Source organism: Chiloscyllium plagiosum, unplaced genomic scaffold, assembly GCF_037043375.1.
Source record: "Chiloscyllium plagiosum isolate Xiang-an unplaced genomic scaffold, Cpla_swu_hap1 HiC_scaffold_38, whole genome shotgun sequence".
Taxonomy (NCBI): Eukaryota; Metazoa; Chordata; class Chondrichthyes; order Orectolobiformes; family Hemiscylliidae; genus Chiloscyllium; species Chiloscyllium plagiosum.
In genome coordinates, this window is record NW_028270176.1 from 33,307,205 (window position 1) to 33,327,332 (window position 20,128).

Sequence of the window (20,128 nt, forward strand, 5' to 3'; positions counted from 1 at the left end):
GCTCTCTCAGAACCAACCCTCTGACAGTGCGGCATTCCCTCAGCGCTGACCCTTCAACTGTGCCCGCTCGCTCAGCATGATCCTCTGACAGTGTGGTGCTCCCTCAGTGCTGACCCTCTTACAGTGCGGCGCTCCCTCAGCACTGACCTCCGACAGTGACCACTCCCTCAGTACTGACCCTTTGACAGTGCGGTTCTCGCTCAGCAATGACCCTCCGACAGTGCGGCACTCCCTCAGCACTGATCTTCCGACAGTATGGTACCCCTTCGGCACTGATCCTCCCACAGCACTGACCCCCCAACAGTGCGGCACTCAGCACCGACCCTCCATCAGTGCGGCATTCCCTCAGAACTAACCCCCCGACAGTGCGCCACTCCCATAGCACTGACCCTCTGACAGTGAGGCACTCCCTCAGTACTGACCCTCCAACAGTGTGGTGCTCGCTCAGCATTGACCCTCCGACAGTGTGGTGCTCCCTCAGCATTGACCCTCCGACTTGGAGACTTTAACCTGAGGGTGACCACAGCTGAAGGGAGGAGGAGGATGTTGGAACCTTGCTCAGCCAGGATCATAAGGACCCTCCAATCCCCAATGGGCCTGGTTAAAAACAACAGGACAGTTACTACCAGTGTCTGAGAAAACCAAAACGGTGATCACTGAGCGTCACCAGTGGCAGGAAGATGTCGTTGCAGCGTGACATGTTTACACGGGAAATTTCCATGAGAAGTCATAGTGTGTGTAATAAAGTCAGCCAGGTAAAGCTCCTGAATTTGAGTTTCCTGATTGGAATGGGTTAACAGCCCCAATCAGGGAGCCCTGGCTGACAGATAGAAACAGCAGTATCGGTCGTTCTGTTCACTCTGAGAGCGGCTCTGAGGAAACTAGATCAGTGTCACTGCCCACGTGTTAATAAAGGGGGACTTGGCGACAGGATACCGGTCTCTGTGTGGAGTTATTTCAGTAGCAGAGTTATGCACATTCCTGAAGAAATTCACTTACAACGGTTGTCTTTGAGCTGTGTAAATATTTCTGGCATCATGCCATTATTTAGGAACCTTGACTCATTCGATCCTGTTGTTGAAGACTGGGCCCAGTGTGTGGAAAGAATGTGTTGATTTTTCCAGGCAACTGACACTGGGGCAGATAGAAAGCCATTCTTCCGACAGCTTGCGGACCTGCAGCTTTTTTGGTTATTAGGAGCCGAATGTATCCTGATGCAACAGAAACCAAAACATTTCCAATTGATGGATTTAGTTAAGGAATATAACAACCCAAAGCCTCCTCTGATTCTGATACACCATTGGTTTTACCAGGGGAATCCATGTCTGGATTTTTGATGAGGTTAAGATGACTGGCTCTGGTGACTCTGGTTTAACCCTTAATGAGTGTTTGGTACATGGGATTAATGATATAACCATGCAAAAACACCTCCTAGCTGAAGCCCAACTGGACTTTCAAACAGGTACTTCAACTGGATTTATCATTGGAAAATGGCCAGTGGAGCACGAGTTACAGGGTATTCCGATGGAAGTGGACACCCTCACCAGTCCGACTGAGCTTGGGGAATGCCACTTGAGTGAAGGCAACTGCACAGCCTCACTCAGGACACATCCTGAACGGAGGGACTCTAGGTCAGCACACAGCAAAACCCCAAAACAAAACCAAGCCTCAGCCAAAGGGTTCAAGTTTTCACTGAATCCAGGCCGGCGAGCCATTGTAGTTGTTGCTGGTAGGCGGACTCGAGGTAGCAAAAGAGACCCACTGAGTCTTCACGCCTTTAGCGTGTGAAGAAGAGGATGCATTTCTTCCAAGGTGTTCCGAGTGCGAGTGATGGGCTACAGTTTGGGACATGCCGGCTGTATGCAAGGCTGAGTCTGAGGAACCAGACCTAGTGCGAAAATACCAGAGGAGAGACTACAAGCAGAAGGCTACAGGTCTACGTCCCCGGAATTAAAAGGGGAAGGATGCACTGATTCTCACAAGGTCAGCCAGGTGGATCCCACAGACTGGACCGGTTTAACAGCCCCAAACAGGGAGTCTGGGCTGACAGATGTAAACAGGAGTTTCAGGGGTTCTGTTCACTCCAAGAGCTGGCTCTGAGGGAACTGGATCAGTGTCACATGTAAATAAAAGGGAACGTGGTGACAGGAAGCTGGCCTCTGTGCAGTTATTTCAGTATGAACTTAGCTAACAGGAAGGGCGTGTGAGAACAGGAAGCACTATCTTGGGTACAAACATTATTCCTACAAACTTTCTCCTACAAACATTATTCTCCAGGATATGGCATTTACGATAAATGTATGGGCACAGACGTGTCTGAGTGGTTTAATCACGTGTACAGAAGCTGAAGACTTTGATTAATTTCTCAGTGTTTTAGAAGCTGCAAAGCTCGAAGTGGGGTGTTCCAGTCTCAGAACAAAGTTAGACAAGTCATTTTCTCTTCATTGTTATTTAACCTTAAGAGCTGCAACTACTCCTCACACCTTCCTCCCTGTTTTTCCCTCAGTTTGGGGCTGGAATCTGATCTCTGCATATTCTGTTTCCTCGCCCCTCTGTATGGTCCCGTCACCGCAGGGCAGCTTTGACAAGTTGGCATTGGCATAGACAATGTCCTCAGTTCCATCAGGGTGTGTAGCAGCTTCTCCCACTGGACCTTCAAAGACATCCTGGCGAGCTTGTCGTGTCTCTCCAGCTGTGTCCCTGGTTGGGATCTGAGGGTGAGTGAGTACCCTGTTCCGTGAACCCTGCAGAGAAATGGGAACAGATTTCATTTATTGGCAGGAAAGGGTTTAAATTACTGCACAGCCTCGAAAGAGTAAGTCATGGTTCAGTTGGTGTCACCTTGTCTTTCATAGTTCTGAGACTGAAACATAAGCCTTGACACTTCACAGCCAATTGAAAGATATTTTACTTAAAGTGCCACCACAGTTCTAATGTACAAAATCTAGCACATGACAATCTCTTGCAAACAGTAAAGGGTCACTAAACCAGATTATTTCGTTCAAAAATTTAGCCAGAGGTTCAGGACACCAGCGAGAGACCATCACAGCTTTAATTCCTAAGAGTGGCCATGGATTCTTTTACACCTGCCTGAGAGGCAACTCTTGTCAGTTTAACGACTCATCTGAAGGGCAGAATAAAACTGACCCTCCGACAAGGCCCACTTCCTCAGCACTGACCTTCTGACAGTGCTGTGCTCCCTCAGCAGTGACCCTGCGACAGTGCCCACTCCCTCAGCGCTGACCCTCCGACAGTGTGGCACTACCTCAGCGCTGACCCTCCGACAGTGTGGCTCTCCCTGAGCACTGACCCTCCAACAGCTGGTGCTCCCTCAGGGCTGACCCTCTTACCATGTCCACTCCTGTAGCACTGATACTCTGAACGTGCGCCTGCTCCCTCAGCACTGGCCCTCCGACAGTGGCGCTCCCTCAGCACTGACCCTCCGACAGTGCGGCACTCCCTCAGCACTGACCCACTCCCTCAGCACTGACCCTCCGACAGTGCGGCGTTCCCTCAGCACTGACCCTCCGACAGTGCCCACTCCATCAGCACTGATCCTCCGACAGTGCAGCACTCACTCAGCACTGACTCTCTGACAGTGCGGCACGCCCTCAGCACTGACCCTCCGACAGTGCGGTGCTCCCTCAGCACTGACCCTCCGACACTGCCCACTCCATCAGCACTGACCCTCTGACAGTGCGACACTCCCTCTTCACTGACCCTCCGACAGTGCCCACTCCCTCAGCACTGACCCTCTGACAGTGTGGTGCTCCCTCAGTGCTGACACTTCGATTGTGCAGACCTGATGTACGGTTCAAGCCTTCAGCTGTGCGATGTTGAGACTACAACCTGCTGTTTCAGAGAGAGAGCTCGATTGGCTCAGCTCATGTTGACTCCATAGGTGAGAATCAATGGTTAACTGTTTGTCTGGGACATGCTGAGATTGATGGTTTGGTATGAGTGCAAACACCCTCTGTACCTTGTGCTTCACAGAGATTTGACTGTAGATCATTGCAATGTCATTGGTCTTTGAAGGTGCCTCCTCAGTCGTTGGCTTTCTCCTGCAATAGCACAATATCACAGTGTAGTTATTGTACATCAGAGAGTCAGTGCAGCATAGATACTATCACACAGTTGGAAGTTCCTCTTGAATTTGCATCCACCTCCCTCACAACAACTCATAGCTATTGATCTGGACACACAACAATGAAAGGCTCGCTCTGGATCGTAGGGACATCGGGACCACTTACAGAAGAACTGCTTTACTCCATGGGAACAGTCACCTCTTGTTGGAAAGAAAGTGGAAATAAATACTCAGAGTAAGATTGAATGAAGCATCCACACTTACTTTCGCACGCACAGGAAAATTAAGATTCCAGCCAGGAAAACACTCAATACGACTCCAGCCACGACTAATCCCAATGTCCATTTATTGGAATTTCTACCTGTAAAAACAGCCATTAATTACTGAGCTCTAGTTTTGGAATGATGGCCTGGTGTACATTGAGGAGCAATTCACTCCGTTTTTAAATATTTATTCTTCAGAAATGTTGACATTTAATGTCCCTTGGGAAGGTGGAGGGCTTTTTTGACCTGAACCACACAAATCGAGACAGAAGTTCAGAGGCTGGAGTCACCTGTGCACACAGACTGGGATGAGGCAGGTTTCCTTCACTAGCAGGACATTCATGACCCACCTCATGATCTCCGTCAATGCAACAACTCAAGCTCATTGAAGCAGTTGATGGTCAGCTCATGATCACATTTGTGGGATCTTGCTGTGCACGAACTGGCAGCCTTGTTTCAGCTAGCATCTAAGTTCAGCAGGTAATAGGGAAAGGAAAATGGAATGCTGGCCTTTATTTCAAAGGGAATAGAGTGTATGAGTTGGGACTTTTCACTACAATGATGGAAGGCACTAGGCAACTGGAAATACAATGAACAGTTTGGGGTCCCTTATCTCAAGAAGGATAGTCTAGCACCAGAGAAAGTTCACTCAGCTGATACTACATATGGAGGGATTGTCTTATGAGGAGAGGCTGATTCAGTTGGGCCCGTACTCATTAGAATCATAGAATCCCTACAATGTGTGAAACAGGCCATTTAGCCCAACAAGTCCACACCGACCCTGCAAAGAGTAACCCACCCAGATCCATTCTCTACCTGATTACTTTACATTTCTGCTGACTGATGTACCTAACCTGCACATCCCTGAGCACGATGGGCAGCTTAGCATGCCAATCACCTGAACTTAGATTAGATTCGCTACAGTATGGAAACAGGCCCTTCAGCCCAAGTCCCTCCAAAGAGTAACCCACCCAGACCCATTCCCCTAGCCTATATTTACCCTGACTAATGCACCTATCACTGTGGGCAATTTCCCATGGCCAATTCATCTGACCTGCACACCTTTGGATTGTGGGAGAAAACCAGAGCACCTGGAGGAAACCCACTCAGACATGGGGAGAATGTGCAAACTCCACACAGACAGTCGCCCAATGCAGGATTCAAACCCAGGTTCCTGGCACTGTGAGACATCAGTGCTAACCACTGAGCCACCGTGCCACCTGCACACCTTTGGACAGTGGGAGGAAACCGCAGCACCCGGAGGAAAATGTGCAAACTCCACACAGACAGTCGCCTGAGACTGGATTCAAACATGTGTACCTGGCGCTGGGAGGAAGCAGTGCTAACCACTGAGCCACCGTACCGCCCACTGAGGTTTTGAAGAACGAGAGGTGACCTTATTGAAATGTACAAGATTCTGAGAGGACTTGATAGGTAGATCATCAGTCCACAAGAGAAAGAGGCAGAGTTAGGCCACTCATCCCATCAGGTCTGCTCCACCATTCGATTATGGCTTCTATGTTCCTCACTCTCACTTGCCTGCCTTCTCCCTGTAACCCTTGATCCCCTTACTCATTAAGAACCGATCTATCTCAGTCTTAAATTTGATGATTTGGGCTCCGCAGCCCTCTGTAGCAGAGTCCCACAGATTCCCCACCGTCTGGCTGAAGAAATTCCTCCATATCTCAGTTCTAAAGGGTCGCCCCATCACTCAGGTTGTGCTCTTGGGTCCTAGTCTTTCCTACTAGTGGAAAACTCTTCTCCATGTCCACTCTATTCAGGTTTCTCAGTATCCTGTACATTTCAATCAGATCCTCCGCCTCATCCTTCTAAACTCCATCGAGTACAGCCCCGGTGTCCTCAACCACTCCTTATATGTTACGCCTTTCACCTCCAGGGTCATTCTTGTAAACCTCTCCTGGACCATCGCCAATGCCAACACATCCTTCCTTTCAAAAGGAAAATTGTTGATAACTTTGAACACCTTAGTCAGGTCATTTCTTTTGTCCTTTCTGTTCCATTGAGAATAAGCCCAATTTCTCTAATCTGCCCTTGTATCTGAAATCCCTTATTTCTAGTATCATTGTGGCAAATTTCAACAGCACGGTGGCTCAGTGGTTAGCACTGCTGCCTTATAGTGCCAGAGAACTCAGTTTGATTCCACCCTTGGAGAATTGAATGTTTGCACATCCTCCCCATGTTTGCGTGGGTTTCCTCTGGGTGCTCCAGTTTCCTCCTACAGTCTAAAGATGTGAAGGTTAGGGTGGATTGGCCATGGGGAATTGTCCCATAGTGCCCAGGGATGTGCAGGTTAGAGTGGATTGGCCATAGGAAATTGTCCCATAGTGTCCAGGGATGTGCAGATTAAGGTGGATTGGCCATGCTAAATTGTCCCATAGTGTCCAGGGATGTACAGGTTAGGGTGGATTGGCCGTGGGAAATTGTCCCATTGTGCCCAGGGATGTGCAGGTTAGGGTGGATTGGCCATGGGAAATTGTCCCATAGTGTCCAGGGATGTGCAGGTTAGAGTGGATTGGCCATAGGAAATTGTCCCATAGTGTCCAGGGATGTGCAGATTAAGGTGGATTGGCCATGCTAAATTGTCCCATAGTGTCCAGGGATGTACAGGTTAGGGTGGATTGGCCGTGGGAAATTGTCCCATTGTGCCCAGGGATGTGCAGGTTAGGGTGGATTGGCCATGAGAAATTGTCCCATAGTGCCCAGGGATGTGCAGGTTAGGGTGGATTGGCCAAGGGGAATTGTCCCATAGTGTCCAGGGATCTGCAGGTTAGGGTGGATTGGCCATGGGAAATTGTCCCATAGTGTCCAGGGATGTGCAGGTTAGAGTGGATTGGCCATAGGAAATTGTCCCATAGTGTCCAGGGATGTGCAGATTAAGGTGGATTGGCCATGGGAAATTGTCCCATAGTGTCCAGGGATCTGCAGGTTAGGGTGGATTGGCCCTGGGAAATTGTCCCATAGTGTCCAGGGATCTGCAGGTTAGAGTGGATTGGCCATAGGAAATTGTCCCATAGTGTCCAGGGATGTGCAGATTAAGGTGGATTGGCCATGGGAAATTGTCCCATAGTGCCCAGGGATGTGCAGGTTAGGGTGGATTGGCCATGAGAAATTGTCCCATAGTGCCCAGGGATGTGCAGGTTAGGGTGGATTGGCCAAGGGGAATTGTCCCATAGTGTCCAGGGATCTGCAGGTTAGGGTGGATTGGCCATGGGAAATTGTCCCATAGTGTCCAGGGATGTGCAGGTTAGAGTGGATTGGCCATAGGAAATTGTCCCATAGTGTCCAGGGATGTGCAGATTAAGGTGGATTGGCCATGGGAAATTGTCCCATAGTGCCCAGGGATGTGCAGGTTAGGGTGGATTGGCCATGAGAAATTGTCCCATAGTGCCCAGGGATGTGCAGGTTAGGGTGGATTGGCCATAGGAAATTGTCCCATAGTGCCCAGGGATGTGCAGGTTAGGTGAGTGAGCCATGGGAGTTAAAGGAACAGGTTAGGGAGATGGGTCTGGGTCAGATGCTATTAAAAGGGTTGGTATGGACCTATTGGGCTGGAATGGCCTGTTTATGCACTATAGGGATTCTACGAAAAATAAAGTCTCCTACCACTCTCTCCACAGCTTTCACATCCTTCCTGAAAACATGTACCCATAAATGACCACAGTACTCCAATTGTGGCTTGACCAATGATTTGTAGAGGTATAGCATCACTTCCTTAATTTTACACTCTGTGCCTGTTTATAAACCTCAAGACACAATGACATTGTGCGTCAAATTCTGATGAATACTCCTCCACTCGCACTTGAGAAAGTTAGTTTAGACAGGCAGACAAACAATCAAGGGAAATCAAAAGTGCTGGATATCACAGCGGGTCAGGAAGCATCCATGGAGAGACAACAAGCTAACGTTTACAGTCTAGATGTATCATCACCTTCAAGATTAGAGTGGTGCTGGAAAAGTGCATCCGAGGAGCAGTAAAATCGACGTTTCAGGCAGAAGCCCTTCATCAGGAACCACCAGCATGTGCAGTCCTCACTTCCGCCTAGTATCATTACCTTCACCAATCGACCAATTGCCAGTTGCGGAAGACAGTTCCAAACTTTGACCAACCTTGTGTGCTAACACATTTCACTGTCAAAAAGCCCAGTCCTGGACATCATGACAATAGGACCGGATTCTCTTGGTCCACTTATGTCTGGTCACCTCAATATTATCAAACTTCAATCAAGTCACCTACTAGAATTCTAAATTATTAGCAGGGCAGCTACACTAGTCTCCTCTCTTCTACATTTATTTTCAATGAAAGAAAGATATTTTGGGAGGCGGGTGGGGAGGTATGTTGGTCACAGTAGCAGATTTCCCACCCCCCGTTTGTGTGAAGGTAATGCTTCCAGACATTTTTCCTCTCAATGGCGTGACTCAAATCGTATCCAGTATTGTGTCAATCACATGAAGATGTGTTGGTCAAAAAGGCTGGTGGGAAAGAGCATCTGAAAGGAAGTAGAGACACATGGAGAGGGTGAGGAAGGGGGGTCTAGAATTGTGGGTGTCAAACAGAGAGCAATCCCACCTTGGAGCCACTGGTAGGCCTTGAACAACGATGCTCCGTGGGGGTTTCGAACTGAGCAGGATACCACCACTTCCTCTTCATTCTGGTGTCCCGTCAGGATTAGGAACCCCTTCACCAGATGCCCCTCTCGGAGCTGCTCAGACACAAACCCTCCATGTGTTTGGTTACCGCTGAGGTTGGCATGGGGCAGGTGCCAGGTGATAACTGCCGGAGGGTTGGAGTTGGCCGCACAGACGCAGGTGATCCCCGCTGCCCCCTCTGCACATTTTGACTCTCGAGAAATTTCTGGCTTATCTGAGGTGGGAAGGACAGCAAGTAGTCAAGACTAGCAGAGTTAGAATGGAAGATAGAACAGTAACACCTAAACTCTCGCCAACAGTCACAAATTCCCCAATTTTCGAGCATCGCAATGCTGTCCTGGCCAATCATTCAACCATTACCCCCTTATCTCAACTGACCAAAACCTCACTCTCAGTGTGACCTCCTCCAGCCCCAACATCCCTCCCCATCTCTGTAATCTCCTCCAGCCCCTACATCCCTCCCCATCTCTGTAACCTCCGCCAGCCCCTAAATCCCTCCCCATCTCTGTAACCTCCGCCAGCCCCTACATCCCTCTGTCACCTCCTGCAGCCCCTACATCTCTCCCTATGTCACCTCCTCCAGTTCCCATTAACCCTTGGCTATCTCTACCCTCCTACAATTTTGATCTCTCAAGGCTCTTCTGATATCCATCCGTCTGTCACTGGCAGTCATGTCTTCAGCTGTTGTGAGAAAGTGGGACGGCAGATGCTGGAGATCAGAGTCGAGTGTGTGTTGCTGAGAAAGCACAGCAGGTCAGGCAGCATCCGAGGAGCAGGAGAATCGACATTTCGGGCATAAGCCCTTCATCAGGAATGGGGCCCTCTTGTAGATCCTTTCAGAGCACATCTCTGTGACACCCTCACCCACCAACCCCATGGCTGAACTCTTCATCTCTCTCCCTCCCAACTCTGTCAAGACTTCTCCACCGCCAAACCTTTACCACCCGACGCTTGGAGAAGAATGAAACGGGATAAATGTAGATATCAACAGCTTCCTCATTTCCCCTGCTCCACATTATCCCAGTCCTAAGCCTCCAACTCAGCACTGCCCTCTGGACCTGTCCATCATTCCCTCCTCTGACCTATCACCTTCTCCCTCACCTCCATCTACCTATCGCTTTTTCATCTACCCAACCCACCCCTCTCCCCTTTATCTCTCAGCCCCCGCCCACAAGCCTAATTCCTGATGAAGGGCTTATGCCCGAAACGTCGATTCTCCTGCTCCTTGGATGCTGCCTGACCTGCTGTGCTTTCCCAGCAACACACTCTTGACCCTTCAGCTGCTGTGCATCCTAGCTGGAGTATTCCCCTTCTAAACCTCTCCACTGTTCTCTCTGTCTCTATCTCCTCATTTAAGATACTGCTTAAAAACCTCCCTCTTTGAGCTGTTAGTTGCCTATCCTGATATCACTCTGTGCATCTCAATGAAGGACAGGTTATAGCAGTGAGGAGGTTACTGTAATCTAAACTACAGTGAGTAAGTTGCTGCCAGACAGACCATCCCTGACTGTTAAGGAGAGACAGACAGACAGTAAAAAGCTTACATTCCACATTCAGGTGAGTCATGTTGGAGCTGCTGCTACCCAATGGGTTTGTCACTGTGCAGTAGAACCCTGCAATATTCCCTCGTGTGACTGGAGTGAAGGAGAGAATCTGGCTGCTTGTGTTTAACTGGATGCTGGTGGTTCCCTCAGTCCTAAACCAACTGTACTGAGATATTGGTGGGATACTTTCACTGGAGCAGGTTAATGTGACATTCTGCCCCTCTCTGATCCCACCTGGTGCTCCACTGATGGACACTGTGGTCTCCCGTGGGGGATCTGCAAAAAGAAGAGAGGAGAATCAGCAGGTAATTCCCACAGACTGTAACCCTCTGAGATCTCCACACTCTTCCAGCCTCATGAGTATTTCCTGATATCCACTGCTCCACCTTCAACTGCCTGGAGCTCTACGCTCTGGAAATCCCTTACTCATTTTCTGGGAAAAATTCCAGGCATTAGGAATACTGCCAGTGTAACATCTTTATTGTAAAAGGGAAGGAGACCAAAATCAGATAACTGTGAGCTAGTGAGGTAACATTTGTTATTAGGAACATTTTAGAGCCTATTTGAAAGGCTGTAATGGCACAGTGTTTAGAAATACAAAACACGATCAAACAGATTGATCATGGCCCAAGGGAGAGAAAATCATGTCTAACAATATCTCAGAATTCTTTGTGGAGGTAACAAGCAGGAGAGATCAAGCAGAGGCAATGGATATAAAATATTTGGGTTTTCAGAAGGTGCTTGATAAGGTTCAAGTCATTAAGAGCCCATGGTGTTAGAGATTGGAAATTCACACAGAGAGAGGATTGGTTAACTCGTAAAAAACTGAGGGTTAGGATGGGGCTGGGGCGGGGGAAGCATTTTCAGATTGGCAATCTGTAACAAGTGAAATGCTACAAGGATCAATACTGGAGTGCAATTATTTACAATAAATGTCAATGATACGGATGATGATGATTACTTACAGTGTGGAAACAGGCCCTTCGGCCCAACAAGTACACACCGACGCGCAACCCACCCAGACCCATCCCCCTACATTTATCCCTTCACCTAACACTTTGGGCAATTTAGCATGGCCAATTCACCTGACCTGCACATCTTTGGACTGTGGGAGGAAACCAGAGGAAACCCACGCAGACACAGGGAGAATGTGCAAACTCCACACAGTCAGTCACCTGAGACGGGAATTGAACTCGGGTCCCTGGCACTGTGAGGCAGCAGTGCTAAACACTGTGCCACCCATAAACCCATGTGGAGGCAGGGAGAATGTACAAACTCCACACAGTCACCCGGGGTGGGAATTGAACCTGGATCACTGGTGCTGTGAGGCAGCAGTGCTAACCACTGAGCCACCGATGGTGAAGGCACTGTAACCAAATTTGCAAGCGATGTAAAGATAGGTGGGCAGGCACGTGGTGAGAATGGCACAAAGAGCCTGTAGAGGAATACAGACAGACTAAACTGGTGGGCAAAAATATGTCAGGTGGAATATAATATGGGAAGGTATGGGATTGTGCACTTTGGCAGCAAGATTAGAGAAGCTCAGTGCCATTTAAATGGAGAAAAAACACAGAAAGCTGCAACATGGAGGGATTTGGGGGTCATAGAATCATCGAGATGTACAGCATGGAAACAGACCCTTCGGTCCAACTTGTCCATGCTGACCACATGGCCCGAGGAAGAGAAAATCATGTCCAACAAATATCTCAGAATTCTCTGAGGAAGTACCAAGCAGGATAGATAAAGGAGAGGCAGTGGATTTGGATTTAGATTTGTAATAAATTGGTCCTTGGGTATACATCTCAAAAAAATCTAAATCCAAGTTCAGTAAATAATAGGGAAGGCAAATGGAATATGGTCCTTTACTTTAAAGGGAATGGAGTGTAAAATTAAGGAGGTTTTGCTTAAACTTCACAACAGACGAATCAGATCACAGCTGGAATATAGTGAATAGGTTGGGGTGCCTTATCTAAGGAAAGCTATACTGGGGACAGTCCAGAGAAGGTTCACTCAACTGATCCCAGGTGTGGAGGGATTATTTTATGAGGAGAGGCTAAATAGGTTGGGCATGTACACACTGGCGTTTCAAAGAATGAGAGGCGACCTTATTGAAACATGTAGGAGGCCAGGGGGACTTGACAGGAAAGATGTGGGAAGTTTGTTTCCCCACATGGGAGTGCCTTGGACCAGAGGGACATAATTTTAGAGCACGGAGCTCCCCAGTTAGGACAGACAAGAGCAGGATATTTTTTCTCTCTTGGGTAGTGAATCTGTGGAATTCTTTGCCACAGGGTCATTAAGTACATTCAGATAGTCAGCATTTTAATTAGTGAGGCAATCAAAGGTTATGCCAGAAAAGTGGAATGGAGCATCCTCAGATCAACCATGACCTCACTGAGTAGCGAAGCAGACTCAATGGTCTGAATGGGCTATTTCTGCTCCTAGACTTTGTTTTCTTATTTATCATCTGCTTCAGACAAGGATCTCTTCAGCCACTGACCCAAAGCATGTCCACAGAGGGTGAGTATAAGGAGTGTATTAAAAGAGGAAGGCATTTGAAGCATTTGTATCTGTTTTTAAGCATATTCACGTGCCTGTCTCTTGGGGATATTAATTTGTTTGTAGAGATGTAGCTGTCGAATCTCTGGTTGGCAGACGATATCACACACACAAACAGAACAAAGGAGGAGCTGGTGAATACAATGGACCAAGACAAAAGGCACAGAGAGACATATGAACTGGACATGAATGAACGGTGCTAAGTAGTAATGGGGATATCAAGACTGGGTGCACTGAGGTCAGGAGAGTGGATAATACTTGGGTCTATGTTAAACACCCAAGTTACACCTAGGACTGAAATGTGGGTTAGGAAAACAGCAGCAAACACTGTAGCCAGTTATTTCAGTCTCAACATCTGAAAACATCAGCCTGAGGTTGATAAAACACCGGGAGCAGTCACTAATGCGGAGGGTCATACTCGATGGATACGAGAATCGGATTCTGAAGAAAGTGGAGAGAGGAGGGTTACAGATTTTAAAATGCAGGTATCAGCGAGGACGTTCGGATTCAGCTGGTGGAGAGCAAGACAAGTGAGTGGCTTCGATAAAGACTGGAAGATCAGGAGCCAAAAGTGGTGTTACGTCCAGTTAGAGTGAGATAGATAAGCACAGACATGAAGATACAGACATAGCGATGAAGAACGACCCTTGTCTCAGACCCAACTGTTGGAGGAATTGTGGAAAAAATAGAAAAGGATGAGAGAAGCTTGAAGAAATCCAAAGAGGAAATAAGACAATGCCAAGAACTCATCTAAAGATATTGTAACAGTTGGCGATTTTCGAGAAGATTTATAGCTCAGGTTGAGAATATGTATGTAAGTTAGCTCACTGAGCTGAAAGATTTGTTTCCAGATGTTTTGTCACCATGACTAGGAAACATCATCATTGAGAGCGTCTGATGAAGTGGTGGTGGCATGTTCCAACTTTCTATTTATAGTCTGGGATCCATTAGCTACTACCAACAAAACCAATGTCATTTACAAAATACCATGCAAGAACTGTAAAACAAAACCACTACATCGGACAAACAAGCAGGAAACTTGGCACAAGGACACACGAACACCAACTAGTCACCAAAAGACACGACCCACTCTCATTAGTTTCCATACATACAGACAAAGAAGGACACCACTTTGACTGGGACAACACACAATCTATGACAGATGGAACAAAGACATGCACGAGAATTCTTAGAGGCATGGCATTCCAGCCAGAACTCCATCAACAACCACATCAATTTAGATTCTAACTACCTTCCCTTGAAAAAAAGAACCGGAAATGACATCATCCATCTTAAGAAATCAAGACCTATAAAGAGAGGCCATACCACCAGCACCGGAGACTCTCACTGATGATATTAACTAGTCATGGTGATGAAACATCTGAAAACAAACCTTCCAGCTCAATGAGCTAACTTACGTACATATTGTAACAATGAACAGATGTACCAGCAGTCTCACATTGTACTGTGATGGATAAGGAGCCTTCCATTGTCCCATGTTCATTCTGTGCCACACACTGATAGTGTCCAGTGTCTCGGGGAGTAACGTGAGGAATCTCCATCCACAGCTCATTGTGGGAACTTGTGCTGTTCATTGTGACATCAAGATGTTTCCACGTCAGGTTTGAAGCTGGGAAGCTGTTGACAGAGCAGGTTATCAGTGCAGAGTCTCCCTCAGTTATAGTGATTGACGAATCTTTAATCCCATCAAGGGAAGTAATTGTGAGATTCTCTGGCGCATCTAAGAGCAAAGGAAGAAAATGTTGTGAGTAATCACACAGCACAGGAAGACTCCATTGTTCATCTCTCTGAACCTGCTGTCTCAATGGATCTCTGTCACCTTCATCTCAATCTAAGGTGCAATGTCACATTTACAGTAGACATAGACTATGTAAACTTCCATTGTGTGGCATCTGTGTGTGTGCATGAGAGAGAGTGTGTGTGTGTGTAGGAGAGTGTATGTGTGTGAGAACAGGTGTGTGGGAGAGTGCATGAGAGAATGTGTGTGCGAAATGTGTGAGAGAGTGTTTGAGAGTGTGTGTGTGAGTGTTAAAGTCAGCATTGACTCAAAGGATGGGAGGATTGCTATCTCATTACAGAGAGACAACCTGGTGGTGAGGTCACCACATCTCAAGAGAGGGGGACAAGTCTGAGGAGCCGAGACTTTCACAGGAACTGCAGTTGATGCTGGGGGTTGGTTAGCTCAGTTAGCTGGATGCATGGTCTGTGATGTACCAACAGCACAGGTTTAATTCCCACAACAACTGAGTTTATTTTGGGCTTATGTCGTCTCTCCTGGTCCTTAGATACTGCCTGATCTGTTGTGCTTTTTCACTTCCACACTTCTCGACTCTAACTCTCCAGCATCTGCAGTCCTCACTTTCTCCTACTGTGGGAGTGCAGCCTTCTCATCCTCTCCTCTTCCCTGAGGTGTGTTGATCCTCAGGCTAAACTGACCATCAGACATTATGAAAATTCCTGTAATGTTAATTAAAGAAGTTTAATGCTGAAAAAGGATGTATCTAGGCCATCCTGCAGGCGAATGGCTATCCTGGTCGGTCAACACCTCGCTGCATTTCACACAGACAAAGAGAGTTCTGATGAAGGGCTACTAGACCTGAAACCTCAACTCTACTTTCTCTTCACAGATTGTCACCAGCAGTGTGCCACAAGGGACTGGTGCTGGGTCCTCAAATGTTCACAATTTCTAGAAATGATTTGAATGAAGGAATTGAATATACAGTAACTAAATTTGTTCTGGACACAAAGATAAGTAGGAAAGTAAGTTCTGAGGAAAACAAACACAACCTACAAAGGGTATAGATAGATGAAGTGAGTAACATACTAGGTACAGTGGGTGAAATTATCGATTATAGCAGAAAGAATAAAAAGTGACACATTGTAGAGTCATACAGCATGGAAACAGACCAGTCCATGCTGACCTTAATCCCAAACGAAACGAGTCCCATCTGCCTGCACTTGACCCATATCCCTCCAAACATTTCTTATTCATGTGCTTATCCAAATGTCTTTTCAATGTTGCAGTTATACCCATCTCCACCACTTCCTCTCAAAGTTCATTCCACATATGAACCACTCTCAGTGTAAAGGAATTGTCCCCAATGTCTTTTTAAAACCTTTCTCCTCTCATCTTAAAAACATGCCCCCCAGCCTTGAAATTCCCCTCCCTGGGGAAAAGACATTTGCCACTCACCTTATCTCTACCCTCATGATTTTATAAACCTCTGTCAGGTCACTTCTCAACCTCCTACACTCCAGTGAAGTAAGTCCCAGCCTATCCAGCTCTGCTGATAACTCAAACTGTCCATTCCCACAACATCCTGGTAAATCTCTTCTGAACCTTCTCCAGCTTGGGAGGGTTCAGCGAGGTGAAATAGTTCAGTTTGGGATTATGGTCAGCATGGATTGGTTGGACCATAGGGTCTGTTCCTATGCTTTATGTATGACACTCTGAATCTTCCATGTCACACCACTATCACTAAGAGTCCATTCGTCAAATCAATCCTCTCATGCACAATAAAAGTTGGTTTCCTACTTGAATTTGCAATCTTGCAAACTGTCCTGATGAGTGCAAGATGAAAGACTTTAACAAAATGTGATTTTTTTCCAGCAATACGCAAGCTGTCTACTGCCAAAGAAAGCTATATTTATACAGAAAACAGTTAGGAAGCTCTTAAAATAATCAGCAAAACAAAGTTCCAACCTGTTTCATCACACTGTCATTACAGAGACTCTAATTCCATAGAAATGTCATTCTCTTTCAGCTCTTTAAATCATTAGTTTATGAATTTGTTTACTCTGAAGTCTGGTGTTTATTCTATGATTCCTTCTCATGTCTGCTGGCCTTAAGTCTCTCAAAGTTATGGAGGCCTGAACCTGCTCAATCTAAACACTTGATGCTTTTTACTCAAACTCTCCTGGATAGAAAGCTTCACAGACTAGAAACCCCTTCTGCTGAGCTGATTGTTTGCACTGGATCTGCTGTCAGGAGAAGCTGTTCAACTTTCTGAATTCAACTCTACTGTGTCTCTGCTGTGTTTCTGCTCTGATGTCAAAACTAAACAGAGAGCCTTGATATATTTACCTTGCCTGTTATAAACTAAACAATATAACCATTTTATGCACGGTGCCTCGGAGCACCAGGGTCCCAGGTTCGATTCCAGTCTCAGGTGACTGTCTGTCTGGAGTTTGCACATTCTCCCCGTATCTGCGTGGGTTTCCTCTGGGTGCTCTGGTTTCCTCCCACAGTCCAAAGATGTGCAGGCCAGGTGAATTGACCATGCTAAATTGCCCATAGTGTTAGGTGCGTTATTCAGAGAGAAATGGGTCTGGGTGGGTTACTCTGCGGAGGGTTGGTGTGGACTTGTTAGGCTGAAGGGCCTGTTTCCACACTGTCGGGAATCTAATCTACCACTACCACGGCAGTTCCAGGCCATCAATTGCAGTCACATGATGTCTTGGAATTAACACTGTGACCTCACTATTGCAAATTGATATTCTGGTTTTGTACATAAACAAGCTCGTCAGAGAACTGACCCATATCCATGGATCTCTGTTTCCAAATAATGAAAGTAATGCAAACATTGGATAAGATTCATGACAGAATGTCAGTTTATGCACGAGTGGGTGTGTGTGTGCGTGCATGCACATTGATGTCTGGTCCTTTAATGTGTCCTTCATCCCTGTATTTGTGTGTTTTCGCTTGTCCCTCCACCTGTGTCAGAGAGATTGAAGTCTGTGTACACTCACATTCCACAGTAATAGTTATGGAGCCTTCCACTGTTCCATGTTCATTCTCTGCCACACACTGATAGTCTCCAGCCTCCCTGGACGTAACATTAGGAATCACCAACCACAGCTCATTGCTGGAACTTGTTCTCGTCATTATGGCATTAAGATGTCTCCACATCAGGTTAGAAGCTGGGTAACTCCTGACAGAGCAGATTATCACTGCAGACTCCCCCTGGATTGTATTGATTGATGAATCTTTCATCCCATTGAGGGAAGTAATTGTGAGACCCTCTGGTGCATCTAAAAACAAAGGAAGAGAATATTGTGAGCAATCCCAGGACAGAGCAAGACTCGATTGAAGACCCAGAGATTGTAAAAGGTATAATATCAATCCGGGTTCTTTTGACACAAAGTACGTCATCCAAGTAGACACTATAGTTCAATACGAGGGGTTACAGCAAACTCATAGGGTCATTATGGAGAAAGCCCAATGGTCTCAGAGGGTCAGTGCTGAGGTTCGGCTGCACAGTCAGAGGGTCAGTGCTGGGGGAGTGCCGCACTATCGGAGGGTCAGTGCTGAGGGAGTGCCGCACTATCGGAGGGTCAGTGCTGAGGGAGTGCTGCACTGTCGGAGGGTCAGTGCTGAGGGAGTGGGCACTGTCGGAGGGTCAGTGCTGAGGGAGTGGGCACTGTCGGAGGGTCAGTGCTGAGGGAGTGCCACACTGTCGGAAGGCCAGTGCTGAGGGAGTGCCGCACTGTCGGAAGGTCCGTGCTGAGGGAGTGGGCACTGTCGGAGGGTCAGTGCTGAGGGGGTGGGCACTGTCGGAGGGTCAGTGCTGAGGGAGTACGCACTGTCGGAGGGTCAGTTCTGAGGGAGTGGGCACTGTCGAAGGGTCAGTTCTGAGGGAGTGGGCACTGTCGGATGGTCAGTGCTGAGGGAGTGCCGCATTGTCGGAAGGCCAGTGCTGAGGGAGTGCTGCGTCGATACTTACATTGCACTGTCAGTACGAAGGTCTGCTCTGATGAAACGGTTGAATAACTCACTCTGCAGGTTAGAGTTTGTCCCTGGTGTCTGAGTGATGGTGTCAGGCTCAGAACTGAAGTATAAGTCAGAGTGACACCATGCTGAGTTATGGTGTTTGAGACTGATCCACGTACGATGGTAGGAGTGTCCCAGGTTAGGGTGGGTGCTGTTCCACTGCATGTTGTGTTGAAAGTGCACCTTAATCTCACATGCTTTCCTGCAATAATTTGCACGGGGAATATTGCGGGTTTATCTGTAAAATCTAACAGACAGTGAGAGGATAAATATATTTTCAGTAACTATAACGTGAAGCAGCTGCTGAAATAGAAATCACAGTCCCACAAATGAAAGCAAGTTTATAATGATGACATTAGATATGAGAGTTTACAATGATCTGAAAATAATGTCATCCTTTTAGGCAGTGTATCTGTTCCTCAACTTAAAACACTTTCATTCCAAGACAGGGGATTGCTGACCCTGGATGAAGATGGAGGAGCTGACCAGAGCTTAATGTTCACTGGTTTATCACAGTCTGAGATATTTCATTCCTGTGTTTCACAGCTTGCTTTTCTCAAATATGCTCTATGTTTCGTGTAGTACAGTGGCACAAAAATTAAATTACTGTTTCATTGCCTTTGATTCAATTCGAGGCATTCTGAGCTGGTGAAAGGTGTTCTTGAAATGCAAGTCTTTCTTTTACATTATAACCCTGTTCAACATGATGAACTGCTTCATTTCCTTGCTGCACCCCTTCTCTGGCCATATGATTTGAGCTTAATTCACCAGAAGATATTGTATGTATCATCAAACTGCATAAAGATCAATATCAAAATCAAGTGCTCCAGGTTCCTTAAATTAACCAAGTTATTGCAAAGAATTTTACACAACCAAAGATCAAATGATGTTAACAGAAAGCTTAAAATGTGCAAATATACACAACTATGCTCCTTAATTGTAACGAAATCACACACTCACACACGTTCTCTGCAAAGTTTTACCTTCGAAATATCTTGGTTATGTACAGCTATGTTTGCAAAATGCAGTTAGTCATAGATTGTCCCAAGTGTTGATCTGTAGTCAGTGTTGCTTTCCACACAATCAGCTTACACTGGGATGTGTTTGTGGATCAGTTATAACTGCTTGAGGAATGGTTTTCTGGAAACAACAGTGTAGTTTCTATCATAACTTAACTGGGAAAAGTGCACCAATATTCAGATTCCAGTATTCTACAAGC

The 20,128-nt window shown here is 46.8% G+C and overlaps 1 protein-coding gene across 1 annotated transcript in view; it reads right to left on the reverse strand.

The window, feature by feature from the left end:
• LOC122544236 (sialoadhesin-like) overlaps window positions 1–20,128 on the reverse strand; it is a 92,034-nt gene that overhangs the window by 48,340 nt on the left and 23,566 nt on the right. Inside the window, 9 exon segments of the mRNA XM_087980946.1 lie at window positions 1,694–1,888; window positions 2,482–2,744; window positions 3,980–4,061; window positions 4,349–4,445; window positions 8,936–9,229; window positions 10,560–10,835; window positions 14,578–14,859; window positions 17,889–18,170; window positions 18,863–19,156. Coding sequence (XP_087837072.1) covers window positions 1,694–1,888; window positions 2,482–2,744; window positions 3,980–4,061; window positions 4,349–4,445; window positions 8,936–9,229; window positions 10,560–10,835; window positions 14,578–14,859; window positions 17,889–18,170; window positions 18,863–19,156 — 2,065 coding nt within the window.